This window comes from Gouania willdenowi, chromosome 9, assembly GCF_900634775.1.
Source record: "Gouania willdenowi chromosome 9, fGouWil2.1, whole genome shotgun sequence".
NCBI lineage: Eukaryota > Metazoa > Chordata > Actinopteri > Blenniiformes > Gobiesocidae > Gouania > Gouania willdenowi.
This window is the reverse complement of record NC_041052.1, coordinates 12,434,489-12,446,309: the sequence shown is the minus strand read 5'-3', so window position 1 is coordinate 12,446,309 and position 11,821 is coordinate 12,434,489. Positions and strand designations below refer to the sequence as shown.

Here is an 11,821-nt window from a genome sequence, read left to right as displayed (position 1 = left end):
TTGAATGAGTATTATTCAAGATGAATTCATTCTAATTTAAAAGTTTGGTCTGATGGTGGCGCTAGAGAATAGGTCAAGATTTCATCATTTTTGTCAAGATGTTATTTATGTATTGAACAAATAAACTAAGTGCCTCACATTAAAACTTGGTTAACACTTTTCTTAAAATCATGTTCTGGAGGCAAATATCCCTAGAGTCAGATTGACCCCAATAATAAAATGTTTTAGTAATATTGGAGGAGAAGTTAAGTACTGTACTTACATTATATTTTAATGCATCTGTACTTTGCTTGAGTATTATTATTATTTTTTTTTAGAAAACTTCTTACATTCACTGGTGATTTGGTTGGTTTGATGTGGTTTTATTAAATGCAAACCTAAAGGTTATGGTCGTGAATGAAACATCACACAGTGTTATTCAGTGTAATATATAAAACGTAAGATATTGTGCATCAGTGTTTTGTTATTTGTAATTACAATAAAAAACACACACACACATATATATATATATATATATATATATATATATATATATATATATATATATATATATATATATATATATATATATATATATAAACAAAGCAACAACAAAAACAATATGACTCCAAAAACACAAACATTTGAAAAGAAAATACACAAAACAACTACAAAATTATACAAAATGACAACAGTACAGACATCACCCTTAATAGTTCCAAATTATTATTCTTCTGCTTGGTCATGATTCTAAATGCTGAGATGTTATTGTAAAAATATGGCCTTCAGATCAGATAATTATCTTTTTGACCAAAGTTGCCCCTCCATGCTATACAATATTTAGCTAAAAGTAGCCGTGAAAAAAAATAACATTGTATTTAATGTGGGCAACATTTTACAGCTGATAGCTGGAGCATATTGGCGTTATGTAACTTATATTACAAAGTCATTTTAGTTGTATACTGTGATGTCCATGGCATCATGTGCTGATTGGATAATGTCACACACCTGGGCTCAGTGTGCTGAGGTCACTTCTTCACTCACGCTCTGCTCTGGCCTCCACACAGGTACACACCTCAGATACAGGGCCGGCCCTAGCCATAGGCCCTAGCCTTTTTGGTGCCCTAGGCAAAATTACTTAATATCTGGAACATAGAAACTGTGCGTTAAGAATATTTAAAGTTAAAAAAAAAAAAGGTTTTCAAGTAATAAGTATCTGGAACATCAAAACAGTATAATACAAAAAAAAACAAAAAACATTTCAAGAAAAAAAAGTTTTCAAGTGATAAATCATTAATGAATAAATAAAAATAGATGGTTTTTTTCCCCAAGTCTATACATAGTGTGTACACTATTTATTTCAAATATCAAGACAAAACAATGCAATTCTGTGACACAACAAACCATTGGGAAAAAAAGAACATTATAAAATTTAGAATAATACATTATAACACCTACAGGTATAGTGCAAATGTCTCAAGGGAACAATAACAAAAATGGTGCAAACTCCAAAAGCAATGAAAAACAAAAGTTAAAATAAAGAAAAACTATTTCAAATAAGATGTAAAATTTTCAGTACAAGGAAATTTCTACTTTCCTGTTTGGGTTGGTAACATTAATCTTAAAACCAAAGAACAAAATGTGCACTACACAATAGAATCACATAGAACAAGAATTAAATTAAAATAACTATAAATATGGGCAGAAGATTAGCAGGTATAATTACAGATTTTTAATATTAAGAGGGAACATGTACAGTGATTTTGAAGGGTGTGTGTTTCATGTTTATTATACCTTTTTAAATTAATATAGAATCAAATTGGGGGTGCAATTTGGTGCCCCTCCAGCAGATGGCGCTCTAGGCAGCTGCCTGTGTTACCTGTCGGGAAAACCGGCCCTGCTCAGATATGTTAGGGTTAGATTAGGTTTTACACTAGTGACTCTACTAATATACACACTCCATGATGTCAATATCTAATTTGATGGAATTTGGTTTGATTTGATTCATTTAACTTAAATGTTTGATTTGTTTGATAAATGTTCACCATGGTCTTATCTCTCTTTTTGTTGTGACCTTTTCAAGCTGGGTCATGACCCTATGTCAAAATAAAAATAAAAATTCTTTATAAACGGCTTCATAGAGCTGGGCGACGTGGACCAAAACTCGCATCTCCATATTTTTTTTCTCATAATGGCAATAAACGATATAATTTTAATTCAAATAAAGTTTTACCAGAAAGACAATTCAGGGTTAAATTTGTAAAATGAAACACAGGCACATTTATTAACAGCTAATTTGGTTGATTAATTAAGGATAACTTGATCTGGGATGTTGGGCCTTTATGTTGTAAAATGTTGAAAATGTTCAACATTAAATATTCACATTGGATTTTCCAATATGGAAATGCCAGTCAAGGTTACTGTCAAATAGGCGTCCTATTTAGAATCCCTGTGGTCCAGAACTTTAGAAATGTGTTTTTAATTTTAGTTACGTAAGAGAAAAAAACTATTTTTGGATGACCACCATTTTTATTTGTCGAATATGGCGACCCCATTGAGAATTGGCTCCGGCTCCCACCAGATTTGAATTCAGCAGGTCAAAAACTGCAAGTATGCCAAATGTCATGCTTGTAGACAATTTCTTCCACTAACAGACCAGATCACGATAAGGGACAGCATGTGTGAGTGAGTTCTGTAGTGTTTAGGGGAAAGCTTATAGAATGCACTCAGAAATCCATACTGTGCTTTTTCATGCTACCCTGAGAAGTAGTGAAAACAGCTACTCCTAAAATGAGTATTTTAATACAAAATAAGTCATAATATATATATATATTGATATCGGCGATATTGTGATTTTCTATATCATCAAAACAGAAAACTCAATATAAAGCCCAGCTCTACAGCTTAAGAACCTTTCTTTCCAGATGCTGGATACAGATGTTTTAAAACTTCCTGTTAAATATAACTTTATTTTAATTTTGTGTCTGTATAATGATAATCTTAGTGTCAGATCTCATATTTATTTATTATACGGGAGTGTTATTTCTGTGATCAATGTCAACTATTGCAACTCCAGTTCATTTCTTTAGGGGCGGGGCGTCTTGTCTCCCCAGGGTGACTTAAATCAGCGTTGGTGTGACAGGACTAGTGAGTGGCAGTAACGCCCCCCAATCAGCACCTAATAATGGGTGCACTCAGCAGAGGTCACATGGTCACATCCTCTTCATCCTCCTGCAGCTCTGAAGGAGGCCCCAAGTCAGGAAATTCTTTATTCAATCTTAAAATCAGATTTTACCGTGATGAAAAGAGGTTTGCTTGATTGTTAACACAGTATTATTGAATTTGTGTTATCAAGACATTGGAAAAATATCATTTTAACAAGTTAGGTGATCGAATATATTAAATATAAAGTTTAATTGAGTTTATAGCCCAAAAGAATGTTAACCATAAATATGTGTGTAAATAGATACATACAGCAAAATAAATAATTTGAGTAGTTTTATTAGTTAACTCTGCTTAGCAAGTTTGTGTTTTTGCCAGCGTTTATTGATTATTTGAAATTTCAAAGAGCAAGACCTATGGGAATCTTTGATTTTTAGTATATAGTAACTCAAAACTAATGGATAAATTTTGATGAATTTTTCAGGACATATCCAAAATAGTATATTGAACAGGCGATTAAGTTTTGGGGATGATCCTGATTAATTTCTGAATCTGGATCAGCTTAAAAAAATGAAAAATCCCTACCTCATAATTGTCCGAATTAAAAAATAAAATAAAAAAAGATGATTATAATAATAAACAATCTCTTGGTCTGTGTTTGACCGATGGTGATGAAATTTGACTCAGGCATGTAGGGTTGGTTCCTCTATCACCCCCTTGAGCTTCAATCAGATCGGATCCAAATTGCGAATTTCAACTCTATTTTTAAAATGGGTGTGCCGATACATTTTTACCTACTGTATCTTACCATTTAGGTGACGTTGCAACATGGTGGACTGCTAAGGTGTGGCGGAGGTCTGCATTATCTAATGCTTTCTAGTAGTTTAGGTGAGTGTTTGCCCTCTTGTTTCTTTATTTTTAAAACCTGAGGTGATGGCACCAAATTTTCATTTTTTTTTATCCAGTAACTGCGTTTGAGTTCAACTTGTTCTCATTATTGTGTTTGTAATTCTGAATTAAATAATTCCTCTTTCTTGTAAACAGTTAACACTTAAATCCGCTTTAGGTTAATTCCAGTCGTTTTGTGCATGTGCGACTTGCGGCGATGACGCGTTTGGTGACGACACAATCCAACATGGCCATGGTTTATCATTGTACCGGTTGTTAGCGCTACTGCATTTACCATGGGAGCATTATTCCTGGTTATTGTTTTCTAGAGTTTTACTGTGCTTTATTTACCAGTGATTAGTTCTTCTCTTTTCCACTCCATGGACCAAAGTGTGTTGTTGTCGAGCTGTTGCTTCAAAACCCCAATCAAAATAAAGGTGAAAACAGTTCTCATGTGGTCTTCTGTGTTATAGCCGACAATAAAATGTTGTGTTTTTCCCGATAGACGTGATACGTCACGTTCTCCCCCTGTCCAATCAGACCCTTCCCAACCCCCAGACCTAAAGCGGAATTAACTAAAGCCGAATAAACCGGTTTTCCATGTAAACCTCAGTTCGGGAATGACTATTTCCATGTAAACACGGAGCAGAACACTTTAGTTCCGAATTAAAAAACATCATGTAGCCGTGGCCATTTATACGGCAATGGTACGGATAGTCACTGACTCTTAAATATTAAAGTTTGTGCAGAGCTTTGTTAATAAATTTACGTCGCGTACATTTTTAAACTTTAAACTACTAAATTGTGTAATGAATAAGATGCGTATCTGCGTCACGTTAAATAGAAATGGTATTTGGAGCTTGACGTCAGATTTCTGGGGCCCTGAAATCGCAGAGTATCGAACTACGACAAGAGAAGAAGAGCCTGTCTCGTAAACTTTAACTTTGTGTGTTTTAGTCTTCATCAGGACCAACATGAATACATTTATTAGGCCTCCCACTCCCACAGATCTACTCGGCCGGCACAAACTGCAGAGCCACTCTAGTCACCTTGAAATTTCCTCTGCTATTTTCCAATTAAAAGCTTAATAGCCCTGGAGACGGGCTTCACGCAGGCAAGTTTACCGAGCTCTTATTCTGTGAGAGCCGCACCACTCTGATCCCATTATGTGCTTGAATAAACCTTTTTTACGGTCAGAAATGGGCCCTGGCTTTGTCCGGTGTTATGTTTCAATGCCCTCTATTAGTCCAGCAGAGGGGACATATCAGCATCATGGACAGGGTTCCCAAAGGAGCTTTTATACACACACACAGCTAATCATCTCAGTTATGTAGTGGTGTGTGGAGGCTGTGCTTCAGCCCAATGACGCTCCATCAAAGCCCAAAACACACACACACACACACACACACACACACACACACACACTGCTTTAACTTTGAGGAATTAACTTTTGAACACACCAGTATATATATAGAGAGAGCTGCTGTTTCCCATAGAGAACACAAACTGGCATGAATGGAGGATTTCGATCAAAAACTATTTGACTTTAATTTAGTGTAAAATAATAAAAATGTGACAATATATTGCGATATTAGAACATCAGAAGATCGATCCTGTGTCTTTTTAACTGCAAAAAAATACTAAACTCTCAATTCCTGCAAGAAAATGTAGAAATGCTTATATTGTTGAAAAATACTGTAACTTGTCAATATCTTAAATGTAGATTATTCTATAGTTTGATGTTTCGACAAAACTTTTTATGCCAATTTCATGCACATATAGGAATTTTATTTTGAAGACAGTTGTGACGATGACATGTTTTGTTTTAATTTAGACTCAGTCTCTGTCTTTGTGTTCTATTTGCAGTGACACGTTTTGCTCTTTAAATAGAAAAAAAAATGTTTTATCGTTTTTTTGGTTTTTCTAAATTTAAAAATCCTATTGAGTAGAAAAGGTCATACCAAGAGTCAAATAAAAGCATGGATATTATTTTTAATTTTTTCCCTTTCCAAATTATCCGAGTGTATCATTATTGTGAGCCCATTATCATCTCTATTGTCACATCCCTAATAAATAATCGTTTTTTATATTGATACATATTCATTTAGGATGAAACATATAAAGACATGGATAGCGAGCATATGAATGATTAACTTATAGACAAATATTTGATGATGGTTTATGTTTACTCTACATTGTGCACGTGGGTGGGCCAGGCTTGGTCCGCTGCCCCTAGGTTTAATATCAACCCAAACCCTTAAAATTGGAGTAAATTTTGAGTACATGGCTTTGACTTTAGAAACTGTATCATCCATGTGTGTATTTCAGGTCTTTAGTGACCACTGTGTTACAGATCTGCTGAAGATGGAATACAAACGTCTGAATAAACTTCCGGGTGATGGAGAGATGGTGCTGAGGGTGAATAACTTAGTGTAGATGCTGCTTCTCAGCTTCACGTCACATTCACACATTTGTAGCCCGGCCTCTGTGACAGACTGATAGCATCAGCGCCCACTCCTCCTCCTCCTCCATCCACCTCCACCTCTCTGACTCCCTCCTACTCCCGCACACACACACACACACACACACAATGAACGGCTACGGGTCCCCGTACCTCTACATGGGAGCCCCGGTGTCCCAGCCCCGGGCCCCGCTGCAGAGGACCCCAAAGTGCGCCCGGTGCCGGAACCACGGCGTGCTCTCGTGGCTCAAAGGCCACAAACGCTACTGTCGCTTCAAGGACTGCTCGTGCGAGAAGTGCATCCTCATCATCGAGCGGCAGCGCGTGATGGCTGCGCAGGTGGCGCTGCGCAGACAACAGGCCAACGAGAGCCTGGAGAGCCTCATCCCGGAGTCCCTCAGGGTGCTGCCCGCCATAGGGCTGCCCGGGGCCGGGGAGGGCAGTCAGCCGGGCCCCCAGGGGCCGGACGAGCTGGAACTGAGGTGGAGCAGCTCTGAGACGGTGCAGGCGGAGGCTCAGACGTGCTCAGGTAGGAATAAGTCACTATTTAGTCTCTAATGATAATAATAATAATAATAATAATAATAATAATAATAATAATAATAATAATAATAGTCAGGAAAGCACGCGAAAGTTGGGTCCTCATGTTCAAATTAAAAAACATTTTTAAAGCATGTAAATGTTTCATAGTCCGACATTTATTTTTTCTTCAAACAAGAACAAAGAAATATTTATTTGAAAATTAAGTTCACCAAAAAAAAAAAAAAAAAATCTTGATAACTGCTTGATAACTACAGATAATGACGTCGCTTTGGGAAAGAATAATAGAATAAAATAAATACATATAATAATTAATGACTAAGCAACAAGACAAAAAGGAGAAAGTTTTACTGTCTTAACATTTTTGTTTTATGTAATTATAAGCAAAGCCACGGACATGACAATAGTGAAGAAAACAATGTGACCAAAAAGAGTATAGGCTTATTATAGTTCATTAAAAGACAGAGATAAAATATGGTTATATTATTTATAAAATGTAGTAAATGTTAATGGCTTTTGGCTAATGATTAATATGTATTTCACAATGGATGGAGTACACTGAATTAGATTTTTATTTTATACTGAAAGTGTGATAGCGAATTGTAGGGTATTTTCTTAAAAAAAAAAAACCCATATAAAATCAAGATAACGAAACAATCATTTTAAATTGTGTGAAACAATTATTAGCAGAAGTTTAGTGCAACAATAAAAAAACAAGTTAGTGTGTTTAATATAATAATGCACTTTGCATGCAGCCTAAAGGGTACACAGATATAAAATAGTCAAATATTTTCATCTTTAAAACTTGCGATTAAGGTTTGCGTACAGCTACAGTAAAAGTTAAATGGACAGGGAAATAATCTATATCTTGGATTAGGGACTAAGCCTAAGGCTAAATAATATGCAAAAATAATAAATCACTTAAAAAAAAATTAAAAAAAAAACCTCAAGCACATTAGTTTTATTTTATAAAAGTGGTCAAAATGCATGGACTTTATCATCATTTTACATTGAATTACATTTTTTGTTTCATCATCAAAAGTTAACTGTATAGGCTCTAAAATGTAAGTGACTGAAACTATTTTTTTTAAACAAATTAGAAGTTTTTTAGGATAATTTTTTTGTACAACATTGGTCAAGGTTTGGATAAAAAGGGACAGACACGCCTTGTGCTGTTTTCATCAGAGGTTTCATTTGATTCTTTCATGGAGCGGTGATGTGCACGTATAGCATCACTTCATATCCTCCACCTCATCCTGACAGGTGCTGCTGAGCTTTAACAGACTCCACTGTGGACTGGTTCAAACATGGCTCCACAATGACTGGATATCTTGAGATTAAGTAATCGCAGTGTTACCTGACAGGCTATATTTTAATGCATTTAACACTTGTTACTTAGAACGAATCCTATTTTATTTAGTTGGTTGATTGACTTCTTATCACATGAATATGATTTGTAAACATTAAGTTTTCAATCATCATATCTTACAAGCCCTTTTGGATGATAGAGTAAAATAAAAACCTTTTTGTCATTTTTTAAATATTTATTTTATTGTGTCTATTCCCTTTAAAATGTGTTCATCTGTATTTGGTTTTAGGGTCTTTAGTTTATGCCACTAAAAACATTTTTTCAAAATATTTTAAATTTGTATGACCAACTGTAGTCTTACCTTGCCTTTTTTTTTTTTTTTTTTTTTTTTTTTACATTTTATTGTCCTTTAATTTAAACATAATCTTTATTATTCTCATATTTTATCATGTATTTTCATGCATTTTACTGACTTTATGACGTTTAGCTTATACTTGTTTTATTGTGTGTTAAAATTAAGCCACAAGCCTAACCTTGAAACTCGTTAAAACTTTATTGGAGGAGCTCAATGTGTATCAGAGTTATTGCCTTTTCAGTAAAGTGAATATTTAAAGTCAGACTTTTTTTTCTCTTGTTTGTTTCTATAAAAAAAAAAAATGAAAATTGTGGTTTATATGTTTATATTTTTTTCATGTATTTACTGTATTTTTACACTTTCGCGAAGGGGCAGAATTATAAGCTTTGCTTTATTCTGTCCCATCTCAAACTACTGTAGATACATGTTGTATGTGCATTTAATTGATTATTTTAATTAACCACTCATGTTATTTATAATGTTTAACATGCATATGCTTTAAAGTTTATGGACCCTGGTGGCTTCTATTTTTGTTTTTGGTTTATTTTAGAGTTTGCGATAAATAAAGATCAAATCATGAATTAAAAATCCGTTTGTCATGGTTTATTTTGACAGATCCCTTAACAGAGGAGGCTCCAGAGGAGGTTTCAGGAGGAGAGAACGGAGGGAGCTCTAGTGAGAAGGAGCCTGAGGGGCCCAGTTCCCCTGAGGACTCCAAACCAAACTCCTGCTGCACCCCTGAACCCCCGGGGTCCCCCACACACCCCGAGGACAACCGCTACAGCCTCCCTAAGTCCGCCAGCATCGACAGGGAGGACAAGCCCGAGAGTCCCCATAAGGGCCCCACCGGTCCCGGGGACCAGAGCGTCCTCATCGAAGGCCCAACGGGCTCCATCAGCCTCCCGGTCAGTCTGAGGGCCAACCGGCCCCCGCTGGACGTCCTGAAGAAGATCTTCCCCGCCCAAAAGCCCCCCGTCCTGGAGCTGATCCTGCGGGGCTGTGGGGGAGACCTGGTGGGAGCCATCGAGGTTCTTCTATCCAGCAGAAACCCGGACGGAACCACGGCTCATCCGCACTCAGAGCCGCCCCCGGACGCCCTGGTGCTGCCCTCTAACGGACACCTGTTCGAACACACACTGGGCTCCTACCACCCGGTCTCCTCCTCCGCTAAGTGGTCCGTGGGCTCCGCTTTCCGGGTTCCTGACTCCCTCCGCTTCACATCCGACTCCGCGTCGGGGGGTGTGGTGTCCACGGGTGCGCTGGGTGTCCCACTGCAGCACCCGACGTTCCCGCAGCCCGCCCGGTACCCGTTAATGCTTCGTAACTCTCTGACCCGGAGCCAGGCCGGTCCGTTCATGCACAACGACGTGACCCTGTGGAACACGGTGGCCCTGCAGCAGCAGTACCAGCTCCGCTCAGCCCACTACGTCTCACCCTTCAGCACCGCACCGGGACAGCACAGCGGGGGGCCGGTGTTCCGCAGCGGGCCTCTGCTCGCCTCCAGACCGCCAGAGGAGCCCCGTATCGGCCTCCAGGAGGACAGCAGCCCGCTGGCGCCCAAAGCCGGCCTGTACTCCCCTGAGGGGGAGTACGAGGACCACTCCGACTCAGCGGACTCCCGCACCCTCAGCTCCTCCACCTGACACCGTTACCTTAGTAATAACCTGAGTGGTTATAGGTGGTCCATTACACGCTACAAAAACTAGACTGGAAACCACCCAGACTGATCCTTTACATTACAGCATGTTTCCTATTTGTATAGAACCTCATGGTGTGAGTCCCGCTGCATGCCCACAGTGCCAAATAAATCCTCATATAGAGCCCTCATGGAACCAGTGTTTTTATTCAGACAAGCCTTCATTTTATTTTATTTTATTTTTAATTATCGATTATTATTATTATTATTATTATTATTATTATTATTATTATTATTATTATTATTATTATATTTTCGTTCTAGTAGCAGAATTGTGATAAAGACATCATCAGGAGAGCCAGAGCCATTCAAATAGATCGATTGGGTAAGTGTTTCTACAGTGTGTAACTTACACTTTCTAATGTTTCCATGACGACCAAAACAGTTCAAATGAGCAATATTGTCAGATTTTAATTGTCTTCTAATTTATAACAAGATATTTCTGAAATCTTTTGGACAAAAAAATAAAAGAAATTGGACTTTAATTGTGGCTTTTTGTTTGGAAATCAAGTGTAGAGACTAAGCACGTCTAAAAATGAAATTATTATTATTATTATTATTTTGGTGTATGATGACAGGCTATGATTACATCAGAGGTGTCCAACATAAATGCTTGTTTTAGATTTCCTTGGCATGAGAGGCTTGATTGATGTTCGTCTCAAGGCCAACACACACCGATGATCACAAACACTGGCAATGGAAACTGTTTAACCTGCATGTTTTTACACTGAAATGAAAAAAAAAAAAAATCAAAACAGTCCTTATACGCTGAAGGAGAACATGGAAACTCCACTCAACAAGAAATTCCTAACCCTCTACCAGTGAAGTGCACGGCCTGTCAGTCCTAAACTATTGTTAGGACTTTTAGGAAATATTGTGAAAGTACATTATACATTGTAAAAAAAAAAAAAAAAAAAAAAGAATTTAAGATTTTTGTTTAAATTTTAAATCGTAAAATTTTTTTTAATGGTTTTTTAAATAAAAGCAGATGCATAGGAGAGAATCGAATTTGATCGCTTTGTCTGAAATCAAGAAAAAAATATTTGTTTGCTATATTTTTGGGTTCAGATGTTCGTCCTGTAGTTTATAGAAAAAGAGGAATATAATCATATGAACTACAATTATTTACTTGTACTTTGAAGGTATTCAATAAACATGTATTTATTTATTTATTAACAACTTTACATTTTGTGGTGTCGTGAAATGAAAAGCTGGCTATAGTATCTGCTAGCAATGAAGTTTTCTGACCAAATATGGATAATAGATTACAAGCCTTTCCAGTTGTGTGGGTTTTGTCCCCATACAGATGTGACATTTGCTAAAGATGTGGATCAACCTGGTATAACCCATTTAATTCAACAGAAAAATGTTTAACCAACATTTTAAGGTTTAATTTGAAGTGTAAGGTTAAAAAGTCATTATTTACAGACT

General features: G+C 36.9%; 1 protein-coding gene across 2 annotated transcripts; it reads left to right on the top strand.

Annotated features, from left to right (window-relative positions):
- The first annotated feature begins 6,619 nt into the window (after nt 1-6,619).
- Nucleotides 6,620-10,337, top strand: dmrt3a (doublesex and mab-3 related transcription factor 3a). 2 transcript variants are annotated; one of them, XM_028457413.1, is made up of 2 exons: nt 6,620-7,019; nt 9,322-10,337. In XM_028457413.1, the coding sequence occupies exons 1-2, from the start codon at nt 6,620-6,622 to the stop codon at nt 10,335-10,337; spliced, it is 1,416 nt and encodes a 471-aa protein (XP_028313214.1). The 2 variants fall into 2 exon arrangements, with proteins under 2 accessions (XP_028313214.1, XP_028313213.1); XM_028457412.1 differs by having other exon boundaries at nt 9,310-10,337.
- The last annotated feature ends 1,484 nt before the right edge of the window (nt 10,338-11,821 follow it).

Excerpts from the sequence above, each read along its gene's own strand:
- dmrt3a (XM_028457412.1), top strand. The coding sequence starts at position 6,620 with ATGAACGGCTACGGGTCCCCGTACCTCTACATGGGAGCCCCGGTGTCC. Across the intron at positions 7,020-9,309 it reads GGAGGCTCAGACGTGCTCAG|ATCCCTTAACAGAGGAGGCT; the intron begins GTAGGAATAAGT and ends TTATTTTGACAG.